At 40.1% G+C, this 19,771-nt stretch overlaps 1 protein-coding gene across 9 annotated transcripts in view; it reads left to right on the plus strand.

Moving 5' to 3' along the window:
- Positions 1-19,771, plus strand: part of scn8ab (sodium channel, voltage gated, type VIII, alpha subunit b) — a 38,946-nt gene that overhangs the window by 17,108 nt on the left and 2,067 nt on the right. For 2 of the 9 annotated variants that reach the window (XM_029502563.1, XM_029502559.1), the window contains exons 10-26: positions 49-330; positions 3,813-4,136; positions 5,476-5,608; positions 5,908-6,146; positions 7,511-7,684; positions 8,171-8,527; positions 8,616-8,789; positions 8,926-9,219; positions 10,668-10,785; positions 10,961-11,115; positions 11,835-12,008; positions 16,151-16,273; positions 18,173-18,457; positions 18,540-18,593; positions 18,676-18,813; positions 19,221-19,325; positions 19,424-19,694. In XM_029502563.1, coding sequence (XP_029358423.1) covers positions 49-330; positions 3,813-4,136; positions 5,476-5,608; positions 5,908-6,146; positions 7,511-7,684; positions 8,171-8,527; positions 8,616-8,789; positions 8,926-9,219; positions 10,668-10,785; positions 10,961-11,115; positions 11,835-12,008; positions 16,151-16,273; positions 18,173-18,457; positions 18,540-18,593; positions 18,676-18,813; positions 19,221-19,325; positions 19,424-19,694 — 3,400 coding nt within the window. Of the gene's footprint in view, positions 1-48; positions 331-3,794; positions 4,170-5,475; positions 5,609-5,907; positions 6,147-7,510; positions 7,685-8,170; positions 8,528-8,615; positions 8,790-8,922; positions 9,220-10,667; positions 10,786-10,960; positions 11,116-11,834; positions 12,009-16,150; positions 16,274-18,172; positions 18,458-18,539; positions 18,601-18,675; positions 18,814-19,220; positions 19,326-19,423; positions 19,695-19,771 lie in introns of all 9 variants that reach the window. The other 7 variants (XM_029502565.1, XM_029502564.1, XM_029502567.1 and 4 more) reach the window with 5 other exon arrangements.

Raw genomic sequence — 19,771 nt, forward strand, 5'->3', positions numbered from 1 at the left:
CCATCGTGTATTGTTGATATGTTTGTTTGTTTGTTTTTTTTTAATCAGGCTGCTGCCATGGCAACATCTGCAGGAACAGTGTCGGAGGCTGCGTTAGAGGATGAAGGAGGAGGCCACTTGTCCCGCAGCTCCTCTGAGGTCTCCAAGCTAAGCTCCAAGAGCGCCAAAGAGCGCCGCAATCGTAAGAAGAAATGGCGCCAGAAAGAGCAGGAGAAAGAAAAGGGAGATAGTGAAAAGGTTGTCAGGTCTGAGTCAGATGATGGCAGCAAGAAAAGCACGATTCGTTTCCCTGGAAGCCGTCTGGGAAGGAAGACATCCATCATGAACCAGGTAAAGTCAACAAGAAAAAACTATACGGCTTTTGCCTTCTACTCAACGCTCACACATGTTCCTATTTCCTCTGGTGTTCCGCATCAGCCGGCACCATAGACCTCATCCAGAGGACCCAGCCGATTTTCTAGCTTCTATTCAAGAGGCAAATCAGCTCCGCCTTCCCCATGCCTTTCTTCTTCTTCCTGTGTTGTTGGTGCATCAATGACCTTCCATGGTTTGTGTGCTTCACACTTCCAATTTCAACAGGCAGACTCTGTACCTGCACCAATGGACTAGTCCCTTATTAACTTCGCATCAAAGGTTTCATCCAAATGGCCTTCGAAATGGTAGTCACAATGTGCTGAGGTGCATTAACCTAACCCCACAAGGTCTACCAAGAGCTTCCAGTCCTTTGTCAAATTCAGGGTTCCAGTGGACTCTTTCTCAAGAGATGTTGTCCTCTGTCCAGCTGGTAATCCATGAGGAACAGACCCTCTTGCTCCCCTTTGTTCTTTTGCTTATTGCTTAGCTAATGACGCTCAAGATAAGGTCATTGTGACAACAATAGTTCCTGTATCAGAGCGTTCATCTACAGTTCAAAATGTATTCCAGTTACTACCCTTGATGCATGTGAGCCCATTTACCTGCAGGTAAGATTGGATGGATTGGGAAGCTCATCATACGCTGCCTGGACAAGATATTTGATCCAGAACTCCCACAGCTCGGCTCAGATCACTTCTCTACAAAATGTATTTCCATCTTAACAAGCCCCAACTATTGTATAATTGACACCACTCTGCAGGTTATCTCTTCCTCCACTGCTCCCCTCACCTCTTTCTGTGGTGAAGACACGTTTCCTTTCTTGTTGTTGACATTCTAAGGTGAGAAGGATCCAGGTCTGGTCTCTGCCAGTCAGGAGTGACCACATGATAGGATGCATGTTGAAGTCACACACTCGCACAAACACTGGCTTTTTTTGCTATTGCTGGATTCGTGGCCCTTTCAGTGCTAAAATCCACCAGAACAAATTACTCCAGATCTTGGCTTCCTTCATTTCAAATTTTCTGCTTTCAAGATTATCTTGGAACATTGTCACAGTGTTCAGTAAAAGTCCTGACTTGACAAGCACATGCAATATCTGAAAGAAAAAACAAACAAACAAAAAAACACAGACAATGGAGCCATTTATAATTTTAACCATTTACTACCAGTAGAGCTGCTAATCCTGAAGCAGAGTCAGCAAAAAGGTTTTGTTTCTGTAGGGAATGAGCTGTTTTATCATCCAAAACTGTAACTCATTCATCTGACACATTGTCTTTGTTCTCTTTTCCCTGGAAAGTTGATCCACCACCCCTAAACGGTTCTTGGCATTCTCCCAACTTCCGTCCATCAGTCTTCAAATAATTGTGTGTCCTTCTGTGGGCATGTTAGTGAACTGCTAGTCTGGTTGGGTCAGGTCTGTCCTGGCAGATCCTTGGTGATGTAGAGTGGTAGATTATAATAAAAGGTTGAGAAAAAGTAACGTAGTGTTCTTCAGCAACATACAACCTCCTCTATTTGGCGATGGTGAAGTTCGTCTGCTTCAGTTTGAGTCCAAGGACTTGAAACTTGAAACCATGAAACATGATTAGCAAACCCAGGAAACATACCTGTGATCTGGCTCACTCAACATCCTCAATCATGATTTTCGGTCCCCCAATGCTTGTTATCAACTTGGTAAGTCAGCCCATGTTCGTCCTGGGTGTAAGAGGTGGACTTATCAGCATCTGACCAATATGGGACATGGCAGCAGAGTGCCTTATTTCACCAATGAAGACACAATTGTCAACAAGTTTGAAGAATGTATGAACATAATAAAAGCAGAGGGATACACTGTTCTACAGACATTTAGAGACTAAACTTTCCAAACCATCATTTGAAACGTGCAGATCCAAGTTATCACATGGATAAATGATGAATATATCTATATTGTTATTAGCCAGATTATAACTTGTGCATAGACAAAATATTTCGACTTTGCTTGCTTCCGTGGAGGTAAAGAATCAAATTTCCCTTGGGGATTAATAAAGTATTTCTGATTCTCTAACTTCCCTGCTCTGCCATAAAAGTTTTCTGTTATGGCCTGAGATATCACGTGTCCTGGGATTACAACAAAACCCTCCATTATCAGTGGGACTTGTATGAACTGCACTGTTCTTTGGGTCCCTGCATCAACCACAGAATACAAGTTCTCTGTTGAGCTAAAGTAGTGAAATGACGGCCAGTCTGCTCCCCTTAGTATCTCAGGACTCATTCGACTCTGAAAGCTGACAGGTGGCGCTCAGTGCATCTGGTGAATCTATACCTTTTATATAGAAATTCCCCACATGGGATTTTTTGTGGGTCTCTGAAAACTCTTGCTCTTCTAAGAGATCCTCTAACAATCTGCTCTGTGCTCCATGGGATTGTCCTCAGAAGATGATCTCATCTTCTGAGGACAAGATGATCTCATCTTCTGAGAGAGTTGATTGGTCAGAAGGCTTTTATACTCAGTGAGCTCAAATTCCAACATAACCTGCTCTGGAGCACGTTAGCCACGCAGTATAAGTTGCTGTGGTGATATATCCCAGTAAGAAATGATCCACCTTTGTATGTATAAAAACCCGACCTGAACTTACCCCAATAGCTCCAAATCCAGCTTTGTGGTACAGGCCCCAGGTGACAAGGTTGTCTGACATCCCATCACTGTCTTGACCTGACACACAGCCACCTTGAGGCTGACTTCCACTCCTTCCTTCTCTGTGATGGTGTGGGCCACTTGTCTACTCGACTCTCAGTCAAATTCACTGTTACACTGTGTACTTTTGCCAGAGTTTGGGCTGCACCTTATGAAACCTTATCATTGCAGCTGCCTGCTCACTGATAAGCTCTTAGCATTTATTGACATTTCTACAGCAACATGATGACATGGGAACAATGGTACTCAAAGGAACTTTGTAAAGTTGCTCAGGAATACTGTTAAAATGCTGGGAGGCTTTTTACAAAACCTAAATAAGACAAGTTTTGACAACTATACTGATCTGTAACTCAATGCAAAACAACTGACTTCAGCTATCTGTTCCAGATAAAAAGTAGTCAAAGCACATGTTGTCTGTCCTCCTTTTGACTCTAAACATTTTCATGTCTTGCATTTAATATCTTTCAACAAGCTAAAATGCTAGAATGTGATCTTCCTTAGTAGCTTGTCCTGTGGATCTGCTCATTTTCACTAATATAAAATGTCAAAAATGGTATAAATGATAAGCAAGCATCGCCATTTTAAAATACTAATAGTTGTCATATTGATTGGGGGTTTGAGGAAGCTAAATGTTATGATACATAGCCAGGAAAGAATGAAACCTATACAACACTTCATTTCTGTTTCTGTCTTTTCTTTCTCTTCTTCTTGCGCCTCAACTAACTCCTGCTGTTTTTAATAATCCCTTCAATGTCCCTCTTTGCACATGTCTCTCCCTCCTCAGTCACTACTCAGCATCCCAGGCTCACCATTCATGTCGCGCCACAACAGCCGCAGCAGCATCTTCAGCTTTAAAGGCCGTTCGAAGGACATGGGTTCAGAGAATGAGTTTGCAGACGATGAGCACAGTACAGTAGAGGAGAGTGAAGACCGTCGGGGCTCCCTGTTTATCCCTTATCGCCGCAACAGCTACAGTGGCTACAGCCAAGGCTCATCACGCATCCATCCACTGGCACCCCACTCAGGAGGGAAGAGGAACAGCACGGTGGACTGCAATGGCGTGGTGTCTCTCATCGGCCCTGGGCCTGGCAGACGGCTTCTGCCTGAGGTGAAAATAGATAAGGCAGCCACTGATGACAGTGTAAGGACGTCCATGGGACACCAATACAGTTTAGGCATGATGGTGGTGGCCCCGGTCTCTGCAGCTTCTCCTTCACAACCTCTTCCCCTTGGCTCTTGTCCCTCTCTTCCCCTAAACTCAATAGCTTCCTTTTCCTCCCCTGAAAATCTGGATTTTGTTTACACTGCTATTTCCACTTCCACCCTGACTCTAATCCCTATTTCTGCCGCTCCTTTCATAACAGCTCTAGAAGGCACTAACCAGCAGAAGCAGAATCCACCAACTCATTGCCTGACTAGCATCACAATTTTTATTTCATTGATTAATACGTAACAATAATGCAATGTGATGCCAGCCGCCTCCCCACTTTCTTTAGTCACCTTTACAATTCGCACACACCTTTGTGTCTTTCATGTAAAACATCATTGTAGAAGATAAAAACCTAGTAATTTTCCATTTTTCATCTTTCTATGTTTTTATACATTTTATCTATGTCTATGTTTCACTTTCACTGTCTTTATGCTTTCCTCTCTCACCTTCATGTTCTAATTTATTCTCTGGTCCTGCACCTGAGTCACAACAAATGGTGGTGCAACAAAAAATTTGAAACTTTTTCCCCAATAACAATATTTGTCCTCAATCTAGCCAGCATGGTAGACCCCTCTTTTATATTCTCAAACTATCTGCTTTTACCTTTTTACCTCTTTCTTGAAATGTAGCATGGTGTAGCAAATGATGTCTTGAAGTTGCCTTTGTTCTCGACATGCATGATATGCATGCAATTTAATGTTCCTTTCCAAGGGGGTATAATTTGGCAGTGCACTGTATACAACAGGGTTTGAAAAGTGCACTGTAAATTGTCAAATAAAAGCCAGATAGCTTTGATAATATTATCACCTTACTAAAAACAATATAGCTGTACACGCACACTATTAACTATTTACAAATATAAACTATTTAAAATTTGAAATAAAGGCTCAATATCTCAGTAAACACCTGACTGTCACCTCAGTTGTAGGAAATTAAGAAAACCTTTTGAGAATTTTTGGTATGACATATTAAATGTGTTGATAACATGCTTAAAAAGAATAAAACAGTAATTGCTCATTTTAGAACTGATTCAATATTTCAATGTAAAGAGCTGTATTGTTACATTAGGCTTTTCATCTTCCATCTTAGCAGGAATATGCCATCACTGATCAGTTAGAAAGCCTGTACAGCTTGTGTAGAAAGTAAATGTGTATGAGTTTTGATGTGTTTGCCGGGAATGCACACATGTGAGTACTCACTTGGACTTATTAAGACTTGTGTCTTTCTCTGAGTACAGACTACAGATGTGGAGATTAAAAAGAAGCACTCTGGCTCTCTCATGGTATCTGTGGATCAGCTCAACTCCTCCTTCAAAGGAAAGGATCGTGCCAACAGTCAGATGAGCGTTGTCACCAACACACTGATAGAGGGTACAGACAGACAGTCATGTTTTCCTTGTTCCTTCTCAACATGCTTTAGTCAAAAGCCATTGAAGGTTTAGACCTACAAAAACATGATCAATGTTATTCAAGATACGACGTTCCGTCTGATGTCAACTTGCTATTAGCTGCTATCACCAACTTGTGGAGTTATAGTCAAAATTCAGCCCACATAAGGTCTGGAAAATGCCCTACATAATGTTCATAGTTACACCTCTAATGCAGACAAGATGTCCAGATGCAGAATGGAATTTATGTTAAAAATAAACTTTGTTTTGTTTTTCCTGCAGAGTTGGAGGAGTCTCAAAGAAAGTGTCCTCCCTGTTGGTACAAATTTGCTAACATCTTTCTCATCTGGGAGTGCTGTCCCATCTGGCTGAAGATCAAGCACATAGTTTACTTGATCGTCATGGACCCATTTGTTGACCTGGCCATCACCATCTGTATTGTCCTCAACACCCTCTTCATGGCCATGGAGCACTACCCCATGACTCCACATTTTGAGGGAGTTCTTTCTGTTGGCAACCTGGTGAGAAACTGATCCTCTTTTTGTGTGTGTGTGTGTGTGTGTGTGTGTGTGTGTGTGTGTGTGTCCTTTTCTGTTGGTAGTTTTCCATGCCTTGAACCGCATTGTGTCTCTGAGGAGTTACAGAAGCATTGCAGTTTCAGTTTGTCCCACCTACATAACCTCAAACCAATACATCAATGCATCATTTGGTATGTGCACTTAAGAATACACACACACTGAGTGTATATAGGACTCTGATGATGTCTCATTAAAGATTTAGTTCCATTTTCATGAAGCCAGCCAGACGGCTCCCCAAACTCTCTTCACCACTCAGGTCACTCTGCTGCTTCCGTTGCATCCAGCTTACCTCAGCTCCACTAAACACTGTCCAACTCCTTCCCTCTGCCTTCACGCAAACAAACACAAAGCACAACATAGTAGTCACGATAATCAGGCTTGTCGCTATGTAAAGTCAAGAGTAGATCTTAACCAGACGTGCAGCAGACACTGTGCTCTGCTGTTGCAGTCACATATCACTATAGCAAAGCTGTCCAAAGCCAACAGTGTTGGCACAGTACCATTACTAAGACAGGAAATGAGGTCACAGGATCTGGCATTCAGTCAGGAGCTGGAGCAGGAACTCCTGACAGGAAGTCAGAGAAATCGGTGTAATGGATGGTGCAGTATGAATCATTGATTGTTCTCTGTAGCACTGGTTGAGCTCATGAGTAGCTGTTGGGTCGCTCCATACAAGTTCTACTAGAACACAGTACTGTTGCTCCATGACCTCCCTCAGTCAGAAGAGCTCTCACTCTAAGCCTCTGCTAATACATTTTTAATCAGCGCTACATCAAATGAATTGCAGTGCAAGCAAACCCCTCTTTCTGTTAAAAAATTTCCCCTTGAGTTTCTCAAGAATTAGCAATTATTTTTTTTTAAGGTTTGGCATATAATTGAAATTGTTAAAATTATTTTAAGATGTAAAACAATGTAAATTAAGCTGAAATTTTCTGCAGCGGCTACTGTTATGTCCTGGAACACAATGTATCATGATCTTATATCGTATTAGTAGGTGCTACTGAAAAGTCAGAGTTAAGTCAAACATCCCACTAAAACACAATTGCTTCTCATCATATTCATCGTTCACTCGTCCACTGTAACAATGTAAAACTTTAAATTTAAAAATATTATCTTAGCAAAAATAAATAACAAAATAAATATGTTTCATCTCAGGCATTGTTTTGACAGATGATAAAAAGAAAATAAAACCTATCTGACTATTTATCCTTGTAAAAAATAAATAATAAATAAATAAAAATTCTGTTGCCTTATGGGGCTTCCATATTAATCCTAAAAATATCTCAAACCTTTGTGTGGGTCTACAGGTTTTCACGGGCATCTTTGCTGGGGAAATGTTTGCCAAGCTGATAGCCATGGATCCCTACTACTACTTTCAGGAAGGCTGGAACTGCTTTGACGGCTTCATCGTGACTCTGAGTTTAGTTGAGTTGGGACTGGCTGATGTGGAAGGTCTGTCAGTGCTCAGGTCTTTCAGATTGGTAAGTGGAAAAGAATAATGACAAGAATGTCAACATTTTTGAAGAAAAAAAAATATTGGTTTTGTTTGTTTGTATGTATTATAATTTATGTTATTGTCATTATCACATTGTTCGGTGTTTTGGAACTATAGAATTTTTAGTTTCAGTTTCTTAATACGACCAAGGCAATTTATCATAGTTCCAGTACAAAAGAGCTAGCCACTGCTCATTTTCTACTCCTGTACTTGCGTATACACGTGCATATGTAGTTACATTCTTAATCAACATTAAGCCATAATACATGAAAATTATGAAAACAGTAAGTATCTGAAGTGAAATACATTGCTTGTGATGCATCAGCAGAAAAAGTAACGCAAGACAGCAGCGGACACAACACAGTCATTTCCCAGGATTCAGCACGTTCACTTTACATGACATTTAAAAGTATAAAAGTCGTTTTAAAGCCACAACAAGCATGTCAATAATCATTTCCTGTTTCTCTTGTAGTTAAGAGTGTTCAAACTGGCCAAATCGTGGCCCACCCTCAACATGCTGATCAAGATCATTGGTAACTCGGTGGGAGCTCTGGGTAACCTGACCCTGGTGCTGGCCATCATTGTCTTCATCTTTGCCGTTGTGGGCATGCAACTGTTTGGCAAAAACTACAAGGACTGTGTGTGTAAGATCGCGCAGGACTGTACGCTGCCACGCTGGCACATGCACGACTTCTTCCACTCCTTCCTGATTGTGTTCAGAGTGTTGTGTGGGGAGTGGATTGAGACCATGTGGGACTGTATGGAGGTAGCAGGACAGCACATGTGTCTCATTGTGTTCATGATGGTCATGGTCATCGGAAATCTGGTGGTAAGAAAATACCCAGATGAAACAGTTCAGATTCCGCTCACCAATGGTGTCCTGATAGAGAAAAATTTATTTGTGGTTATTTTTTTAGGTGCTGAATCTGTTCCTGGCCTTGCTGCTGAGCTCATTCAGTGCAGACAACCTCGCTGCTACTGATGATGATGGGGAGCCCAACAATCTCCAGCTTGCGGTTGCTCGCATTAAGTTAGGGATTGCATGGTTCAAGGTCAACATGCGGGTCTTTGTGGCCACAGTGCTCAAGAAGGTACTATATTGAAGATTTACATGAATGATTTCATGGTTAAATAACTTGAACTATAATTGTTGTCAATTGAATGTCAGTCACATGGTTGTTTTCTAACATCCTTTTTGCCTGACATTTTTTTCATGCGGACGAGCAGCCTGTAGAGGATGAACAGAAGCCTCTGGATGAAATGTATGAGAAGAAGCTGAACTGCATCGCTAACCACACAGTGGACATCAACCGTGAACTGGACTATGCTAAAAATGGCAACGGCACCACCAGCGGCATTGGGAGCAGTGTGGGAAAGTATATGATTGATGAGGATTACATGTCCTTCATCCACAACCCCAACCTCACTGTCTGTGTTCCTATCGCTGTCGGCGAGTCGGACTTTGAAAATTTAAATACAGAAGACTTCAGCAGTGAGTCGGATGTGGAGAACAGCAAAGATGTGAGTAGGAAGGACTAGTATGGGTGTGGGAATGGAAGAGAGATAGCCGTCGTGATGTCTTTGCTTTCTTTTTATATTATGTTAGATTATGTTTTGGGTAAATTCTTTCCTGATGAAAGGGTAATAATCTTTCTGTTTAAAAACCTATTTACAAGTCAAGGCGTAGTGCCTAAATCAACATAGAATTAAATGTAATATGTATAAAACTAATTTGAGGATACTGTTATAGTTACCAAAAAGATAACTTAAGGCTTGTAATGAGTAAGAGTTCATGTGTTTTGGCTTGTGTGCGTGCCTATGTGGCTTCCTTTGATCCATTAGCAGAGCTTGTCCGAGCTGCCACATGGAAGTGTACCTGACATTTCAGAACATCCATGACATGACATGACAGCAGTAATGCTGAGTGCTGACCCTGCAGAGTGACACAGAGGATATCCCGATGAGAAAACAAGACAGGGAAACATATTGTCTGGTGTATAGCATGAGAGCGGGAGAAGGGTAAACCAGACCCAAAAGCCTAAAGAGAAGGCCGATGTTTGGGTCACCTTGACCTGATTTTTTCATAGGCAGCAGCCTCGCTGCTGTACCTGCACCAAGTTCATATTCCACTCCCTCTACCAACTACACAACAGGTTTTTTCCTGCACCACAACCAGCCACAGGGTACACTGTAGGGAGAAGACACAGACAGAGCTGCTAGCAGCCAATGAGAGCAGAGATCCATCTGGTTGTTTGGTTGAGAGAAAGGAAAAATAGAGAGCGAGAGGAAGAGAAAACCAATGCAGTCTTGTGCTGACGATTTAAGTTTCTAAAGTGCAGTATCATTCTCTAGTGAAATGAACTGGCTGAGTATTTCATGTGGCCAAGTGTAAATATGCTTTGTTACACTGAAGGCGCTGTTTTGCTGGTGTTTTACTAATTTGCCCCGCCTCACCTTGACTTATTGTTAAGATATGACATGATTAATGGTTCATTAATGGCTTGGGTTTTTACATTAGAACTCTGAAAATCTGAATCAAATTCTTTATCTAAAATGTTTCTGGCATAAATTTGACATAAAATTACAGTGTTGGGTTTTTTTTGGAATATGTGCATATGCCTGTTAAGCATCAATTGAATTAATTTCTCAGAGAGAAATAAAAAAAAAATCAGTATTTGCATATATAACAAAACATATCATTTAATGACGTACTGCTGAATCTATCAATAAGTGTGAGAATTACACATTACACATTACATGTATACAACACATAAACTTGACAGCAATAAATCATGTCAGACATACTGCATATACCCAAAGGGGGGGTGAATGTAATGCCCCCCTTTTGCTCTATTCCTGTGATTTTATCATCTTTTTTGCTGAATCTGTGACGTCCAGAGAAAGATTCTGATGTTGTACAGATTTTTTTTATTTATTTATTTTATTTTTGCCCCCTGTGTTTGTCCCAGCTGGATGATACCAGTTCATCTGAGGGCAGCACAATAGACATCAAGCCTGATGTGGAGGAGGTGGCAGTGGTGGAAGTAGTGGAGGAGTACCTTGACCCAGAACCCTGCTGGACAGATGGTAGGCGTTTCGTTTTTTTTTTTTTTTATATCTGGCTTTGTGGTGGAAGAAAATAACTGACCGGAAATACAATCAAAATGTTATATGTTACGTTGCTGGCACTGTGATAGATACAGCAGTGAGTCCATGCGACTATTCAGCTGTGTATTTGTTTTGGTTTTTTTTTGTTGTGCAGAATGTGTGGCCAAATACAAGTGTTGTGATGTTCCAATCACATTTGGCTGGGGGAAGTACTGGTGGTTCCTGAGGAAGACCTGTTACCTGATTGTTGAACACAACTGGTTTGAAACCCTCATCATCTTCATGATTCTGCTCAGCAGCGGAGCTCTGGTAAGACTGCAGATGTACACACTGACGTGTGGCAGTTTTCACTTACCCCTCTCCCATAAACATCACATGATATCATCAGATGGCAGTATTCGCCTATAGTAGGGTACAAATATCAAACCAAAATCAAAATTTGAGGCTATGATGATTTTAAGAATTTTTAATACATGAACAACGACTGAGAGGAGAAATTGAGAGAATCATTGAAACAACTGTGTGACATTCATATATTCATTCAACTTAGTTTCGTTTTATGACTGTGAGCAGGCAAAATCAGCTCCGGCGCTTCTGCTGCAGCTGCTCTTCGTATGACTGGTTCTAATGGAACGGCAAAGTGCTGTAATGCACCAACCTTTCAACCAACACAATCCAGCTTAGGTTTGCAGCTTTGTGTAGGGGGAGGCCTATGGCCGAATCAAAACCCTTACATGCGGAAAAATTGATACAGGCTCAGACAAATTAACACAAGTAATGACAGGAGTAAAGATAATTTACAGCCACAAAAGTGTTTCATTGTTCGTGTACATTAAAATACCTTCTATAGATCATACCACTTGTAAATTTGTATTTCATGTAATTCTTTTTAGCCTCATAGGAACTCAACATCAAAGAAAAATGCAGCAATGCGTGGCTTACCTCACACTTTATTTATCAATTGTGAATGCAGCTGGAAGCAATCACTGAAGTCTCTGCCCGTGTCATGTTCATCTGCTGCTTTTTAGGCCTTCGAGGATGTGTACATAGAGCAGAGGAAGACGGTCCGCATTATTCTGGAGTACGCTGACCGGGTTTTCACCTACATCTTCATCTTGGAGATGTTGCTAAAATGGGTGGCCTACGGCTTTGTCAAGTACTTCACCAACGCCTGGTGTTGGTTAGACTTCTTCATTGTGGATGTAAGCACATTTGCATACTATTTTGCTGTATACCTGACTAATAGTGCAAAAAGATTCATTTGGTTCAGTTTCCTTTGATGATATTTTAAGACTGCAACATCAGGGAAAAACATGATTTTGAGAGATTACTTCATTGGTCAACTTAACAATGAAACAGGATTGTACAAAAAATTGTTCAAACAGATTCAGTACAATTTAAATTAATTTTACTGAACAAACTGTCTTTTCTTTTTTTGTCAAAGAACATTGTTAATTGAATGGTATAATTTTGTTAGTGTTTTCTTTGAACACACACACAAGTAATTAAACTTTAATTCTCAACAAGTCATCTGCTCTTACGAAAAAATACAAATCAATGAGAGCCTCCCATCATCAGTTTTTAATAATGCTTATTTTATCAGCCATACTGTTAAGAGTCGGTCCACTGAGGAAATGTGGAAGATTTTTTGTCCGTATCGTATATTCATACTGCAAAAGTTGACCACATGTGCAAGTGTCTCAAAAACATGGTCTCTTTCTTGACTTACACCTGGTCTTTACTTTTTATCATAAGTTTTGAGTCCGTAGAATGCTAATATGGCTCAAACATGAATGAGAGCTAGAGATATGTCCTATATCAGGACTATCTCTGCAGGCTGCAGAATACTCCAACTGTAAATGCTGATGCTGGATAGATGGGAGGGGGGCCTGTCTTTGGTTCAGTTTCCGGATGGAATAGAACACCAGTAAATGTTAACATGAATTGCTGACCTTTTCCACAGTTGACTCTTTTCCAGGAACTTCAATTCCTCATTTTATATGTCTTATAAATTATGCTATCATTATAATATTATAAGGAATAAGGAATAAGGACTTATTTAAGTTCATGGATTTATCTAATAGCATAAGTGGGGCAAAACTAATGTCACTTTTGTGATTAAAGAAAACAAAAAACTTCACACCCATAAAAATTATACTTTAACATTGTTTTCTTTTATAATTTTTCAGTTTTCAATTGATAGTTTTTGTTTAGTTAGTTTTTCTGAGAAAACGTCTTAATTGGGAGATAGTATTAGTTGGCCTAAAAAATGGTTGAGTGTACAGTGTAGTATTCAAATTTATGTCTCCCTTGTCTCTAAACATCTACTGTTGTCTTCACATACATATATCTGATGATGTGTTTTATACTGCACTAAGTCAAATGTTGGTTCACAATCCTGTGTCGTCCCCTAACCGCTCAATATTAACATCCTTATCTGACAACGGATACACAAATGTAATGTATCTTCCCACTGTTTCCCTTTCTTTTGGTTGAGCCACTTGACTTCTCCTAATACACACTTTTGGTATTAGGGAGCTGTCCAGCGTCTATTCGTATGATGAATTTCTGGTATTTGCAGTTCATTGAGACCATAGGTGTGTGGCAGTTTATCAGAGCTCACTGGAACATGCCTGATTAATGCAGACATCCTGTAGCTCACACAAATACACAGCCACGTAAATTAATTTCAATTCCTCAGAATAAGCAAATATATGTGATGAACTTATCATTTCATATAAATGTTTACTATGCAGTCCTGCATTATTTTAATCAGTCTCAAGAATAGCTCATCAAACATTGGTAACATCTCGGGGGATTCTATCAGTATTCAAATTAGTTAAATGCTGAATCCAGCTGATTCCAAATCTCTTTTCTTGAATCCTCCTTGCATGTGACTGTATGAATTTTTGTTCTGTGTCAGGTAATTTGGCTTCAAACTGGGCCACATGTCTTGCTCAGCCAACAGTATCAAACCTCACGTGTTGACGGTTAAAATTCTTAAATTTCAATCACCCGAAACGTGTGACGACCCATTGGTCAGGACAAAGGCTCTCATATAATGACATTTTACCACATCTACAGTGGGTATGGAAAGTATTCAGACTTTCCCTTACATTTTCCACTCTTTGTTACATTGCAGCCATTTGCTAAAATCATTTCAGTTGACTTTTTTTTTCCTCATTAATGTACACATGCCACTCCACTTTGACAGAAAAACAAAGAAATTAACAAAGAAAAGAACAAAAACTGAAACATCGCATGGCCATAAGCATTCAGACACTTTGCTGTGACACTTGTATATTTAACTCAGGAGCTGCCCGTTTCTTCTGATCCTCCTTGAGATGGTTCTACACCTTTATTGGAGTCCAGCTGTGGACTTGACTAGGAAAGGCACACACCTTACAATATAAATCCTTCCAGCTCACCACGCATGTCAGAGCAAATGAGAATCATGAGGTCGAAAGAACTGCCTGAAGAACTCAGAGACAGAAATATGGCAAGGCACAGATCTCGCCAAGGTTACAACTTGAACTTTTTGGCCTTAGTTCTAAGCGGTATGTGTGAGGAAAACCAAACACTGCTCATCACCTGCCCCATACAATCCCACTAGTGAAGCATGGTGGTGGCAGCATGCTGTGGGGTGGCCAAGTACAGAGGTATCCTGGACGAAAACCTTTTCCAGAGTGCTCAGGACCTCAGACCTTCCAACAACACGATGACCCAAAGCATCGCATGTATTAGCTGAAAAGGGTGCTTCTACTCAATACTGGGCAAAGAGTCTGAATACTTATGGCCATGTGATATTTCAGTTTTTGATCTTTAATAAATTAGCAAAAATGTCAAACCTTTTTAGTTTTTTTGTCAAAATGGGGTGCTGTGTATACATTTAGGGTAAAAAATAAGAACTTGTAATTTTAGCAAATGGAATGAAAAGGGGGTCTGAATACTTTCTGTACCCACTGTATGTATAATTGTAGTGTATATGTGAAGTTGGGGCAGACTATACGGATGGCAGGTATATTGCACTAACTCTACAACCGAGGAATCTAACATTGTATAGTTGTTGCCATGTCCCTTTTTTGTGTTGGAATGGAATATATTGTGTGGTGATTATTTTTAAATCCGCTATTCATATGATATATGAAAGTAGTATTTTTAAATTTAACTTTAGGTTATTAGAACATATATTTAATCAAATTCAAACAGGTCAGATAGACCTAAATGGTAATATGGGCTACAGTCCCAAGTAGTCCAAACCCCGTTACTATTGAAGGATGTACAGTACCAGATCTTGCTGCATTTGGTTCCTAAATATGAACCTTTTTATTCTTGACTCAAAAATGTCGGATTTTCAAAAGAATTGGCAACAAAAAGAAAATAAATGAGAAAAGGTGAAAGACACAGGGATTATTTAAACAGTTAAGTGATATCAAGAAGGGGTGTACTCACGTGTGTGTCTCACAGGATTATATGTTTATCCAATCCTTCTCAAACCCCCTTCCCTCTTTTTCTGCAGTGGAAAACCTCTGCTCAGTAGATTCTTAAGTGGCCTGTGTGTTCAAAATCAGTTCTCACCATGCAGACCTCTTACCTAATGTTAACCTGTCCTCTCTGTCACAGCAGGTGCCTATAACTGTGTGTCTCTTTAAGATAAGAGAGACATTGTGCAGCTGTCCAGAGGGACTGAGGGGTCGGTGTTTAAGGGTCCAGGGTAAGGTTTGTGTGCTATGTTGGGACTCCTACTTTCACAGGTTATCCTCTCTTCTAACCCTGAAAGTTGTCCTCAACCTTCTGCATTTTCTCTCCCCTCTCTAAGATGCTCTCTGGTGTGGAAGCTGTACTGTTTTGTACTGTGTACTGTGTGTATATTATTGTGTCACATTGATTTAGTGTTTGTGAATACATCTCTCCTCTAATTTTTTCCCTTTGTTTGACTCTTTATCTTCTCTCCCTCTCACTGTGTCAACCACAAGTTTCTTTCCAGGTGTGCTCACTGTGCTGTAAAAGCTGGTTATCATGCTAGACTGGCTTGCCAAACTAAACCAAACACAAACATAAGCAAACAAACACAAAAAAAAAAAAAAAGAAAAGAAAACTTGGGTCGTGTACACTTGATTGACGTTTGAATATTGTAACAACCCCTGTTTAACTTCATGTTATATAGATACATATATTTACATATATAGAAGCTATATGTACTTATATATATCTGTATATAACCCTTCAGCCATCCTTACAGTATATATAGGGTCCATCTTTCTCTCTATATCCCCTCTAACTTTGTGGGTCCTCTCTTCCTTTGCCTCTGTCTTTCCCTCTCCTTCTGTCCCTATCTGTGTAGGTGTCTATAGTCAGCCTTATAGCAAATGCGTTGGGCTTCTCCGATCTAGGCCCGATTAAATCACTCAGGACACTGAGGGCCTTGAGACCCCTCAGGGCCCTGTCACGTTTTGAAGGGATGAGGGTAAGACCTAAGATACCAGGCAGCTGGTCCTTTCTGCATGCCGATAAAATAAAAGCATCAACGCATGCTAGAGATGGCAATATAGAGATCTTTTTAAAATATGTCTGAAAGGGGAATATTTTCAGGTAACCCCTTTTATCAAAGAAATGCTTCTTTGCATGAATACAGATCATCTCAGATGGTCATTAATACATCTGATTTGATTTATCATATTTCATTTCATATACTATAAAGTTAGTGCTATGTGAACGCAATTTTCAATGAATTATCCATTAAAAGGCACCAAAACAACATAAAAATCTGTTCCTATCATGAAAGACTAGGCCATAACAAAGATTTTGACCTAACTAATGCAACACGTGATAATAATAACTGAGCTCTGAAGTATTCAGTATCAGCTCAGAGAACAACACGAGGTTGATATGGACCATCCCACCAAATGTGTTCATAGTTATGCAATGTGTGCAAACAAACCAACACCTGTGAAAATGTTTCTGAGCTATAGTTGTTTTATGATAAATGAAAATAAATGAAGAAGTGCACAAGGTCCTTAAAACTGAGAGAGCTGTATTTTCTGTCCACAGTGTTGATAGGATTCTCCTGATCAATCAGTACTTTACTGTGTGATGAGTTGGATCAGCCTCTGGTTGTTGCTGGGCAAAACAAACAAACAAACAAAAACAAACAATCTTGGCAATCTAGGCTCGATATTTTCTATTGCTCTGCCACAAGTGTCCTGTTATCTGACCTTATCACAGTTTGGCTTTGGCATTGTCACACTGGAAGATCAACAAACTTCTGGTTGCATACTCCCCCCTCCCCAGCCATCCTTGCTCACCATTCCTCAGTGAAATTCCTCACCATGATTGTCATGATCACCATTTTGCAGTACTTGATTGCATTGTCTTTGTATTATGTTAGGCCGGACTTAAGAGTAAAAAGCAAAAGCTTAGCAAGTTTTAACATTTGTTTGCCTATATAGTTTTGGTTTATTTGGCTTTCTGTGATCATCGCACTACTTTATTTGTAAATGCACATTCATATGTCATCTTCCTGAAGCCAATAGCTTTATCTCCTGTAACACCGCCTGCACTGCTTCGGTGCAGTACACTTGTATAACTTGTACGCTTATTCATATGTTTAACTCTGTACACAGTAATCCTGTGTGAATTATACCACAGCCATTGTTTAGGTTGACTCTAGATTGACTTCCTAATCATAAGTGCTTACTTTACATTAAATAAAAGTGTGAGCGTACAATTAATTCATCTACACAATAATTACAATAACTGGATATCTATGTAAAAACTAAATTCATTTTAGAGGGGTGTAACAATATATTGTTGTAAAATACAAATTTATGGTGCTGAAAATGGTTTGGAGTGTCATCAATTATAATTGGATTTAAAAGGGCACAATTTATGCTGTCAGAGCAGTGACAAGCTTCAAGCCTTAATTTGCCCCTTGGCCCACACCGGAACCTCAAAGAATTTCAATTGCATCATTTTGGAAAACCTCAGATATCTGCCTGAGTCACCTAGAAATTTTTTTTTAGTTCACAAGATAATAAAATCAATGTCTTATAAATGAAAAGAAAAAAAAGGAACTGAATCACAGTAATACCACAACAGTGAATACTGATCTCCAGCCTCGTATTTGTAACATACGTGTATATGATGAGCCAAAGAGCGAGCTGGCAGCATTGTTACACCCCCCACCCCAATGTGTCGTACTGTAATGGCTTCTTTTTGAAGTAGTCAGATAAAACCACTAGAGACTGTAATGGAGGAGAGGAATGTGCATTTCTGTGTGTGTTTTATGTGTAAACATCTTCATGCTGCACACATGGTGTGTGATTGCAAAGTTACAGTGGCTCTGTGTCCTCGATGTATTCCTCAGGTTGTGGTGAACGCCTTGGTGGGTGCAATTCCCTCCATCATGAATGTGCTGCTGGTGTGTCTCATCTTCTGGCTTATCTTCAGCATCATGGGCGTCAACCTGTTTGCTGGAAAGTATTACTACTGCTACAACAGTACAGCAGAGGAGAACTTCCACCCTGATGAAGTCAACAACAAAACACAGTGCTTTGCGCTCATCAACGCAAACTTCAGTGAAGTCAGATGGAGAAATGTGAAGATCAACTTTGACAACGTGGGTGCTGGATACTTGGCACTGCTGCAAGTGGTGAGAAAATGTTGCTGTCCCTTCTCATTTGTTTTTCTCTTCCACATTACACGTTTAACTAGTTTTCTCTCCCATTTATCAGGCAACATTCAAAGGCTGGATGGACATTATGTACGCAGCAATAGATTCTAGAAAGGTAAGGTGTGGTTTTTACACCCTCATTCCCGATCAAAGTGCAGTAGACCTTTGTACATATGTCCATTTTCAACACTTCACAGGTGGAAGACCAGCCGCTCTACGAGGACAACATATACATGTACATCTACTTTGTCATCTTTATAATCTTTGGCTCCTTCTTCACCTTAAATCTCTTCATTGGTGTCATCATCGACAACTTCAACCAACAAAAGAAAAAGATAAGATTTATTTTCCTTACCTTTACCTTCTCAGAAAGGACTGCCTTCCAATTTCACACTTTGGAAAATTCTTTTTATTCACTTTCTAGATTTTAGTGAAATGGAGCATTGATTAGGCTCGCATTGCTGTGCATTAAAAATTAAACTATGGCAAACAGCCTATTAGCATAGCATGCTGTAGCAAGGAAAGGGAGAAACACAGATTCCTCCTGTTCTCCACAGTGTTGGTAAGTTAAGCTATGTAGTTTCTAGGTGTAGCTTCATATGAGAGAAGAAGAAAGCGAGTAATAATATTTCCCCAGAGAGAGAGATTTTTTACTTTGTTACTGTCAAAGCACACTAAAATCTATGTTCGGATTAACACCGAATCTTTGCAGATTGTAACCAAATTGTTCTTTTCCCTTTACTTTGGAGGTCAGGATATCTTCATGACTGAAGAGCAGAAGAAATACTATAATGCCATGAAGAAACTGGGGTCAAAGAAACCACAAAAACCGATTCCCAGGCCTCAGGTATACATTGTTTTGCATGCTCACCTAATTGCTCTATTTTTTCATTTCTGAAAATGTAAACAAATTTTCCTCCCGCGTTTTTTCCCCTTTCTCCTCAGAACAACATCCAAGGCATGGTGTTTGACTTTGTGACGCAGCAGGTGTTTGACATCTCCATCATGATGCTCATCTGCCTCAACATGGTGACCATGATGGTAGAGACAGACGATCAGTCGAAAGAGACGGAGGAAGTCCTTTACTGGGTCAACTTTGTCTTCATAGTGGTCTTCACGGGCGAGTTCTTGCTGAAGCTCTTTGCGCTGCGCCACTACTACTTCACCAACGGCTGGAACATCTTTGATGTGGTTGTGGTCATCCTTTCTATTGTGGGCAAGTATTCAAAAGGGTAATTTATGAATGGAAAGCTACAGGTGGAGCAGCTTGACTGGAAATAGCTCAGATGCTGC

Source organism: Echeneis naucrates, chromosome 5 (assembly GCF_900963305.1).
Source record: "Echeneis naucrates chromosome 5, fEcheNa1.1, whole genome shotgun sequence".
Classification (NCBI taxonomy): Eukaryota; Metazoa; Chordata; class Actinopteri; order Carangiformes; family Echeneidae; genus Echeneis; species Echeneis naucrates.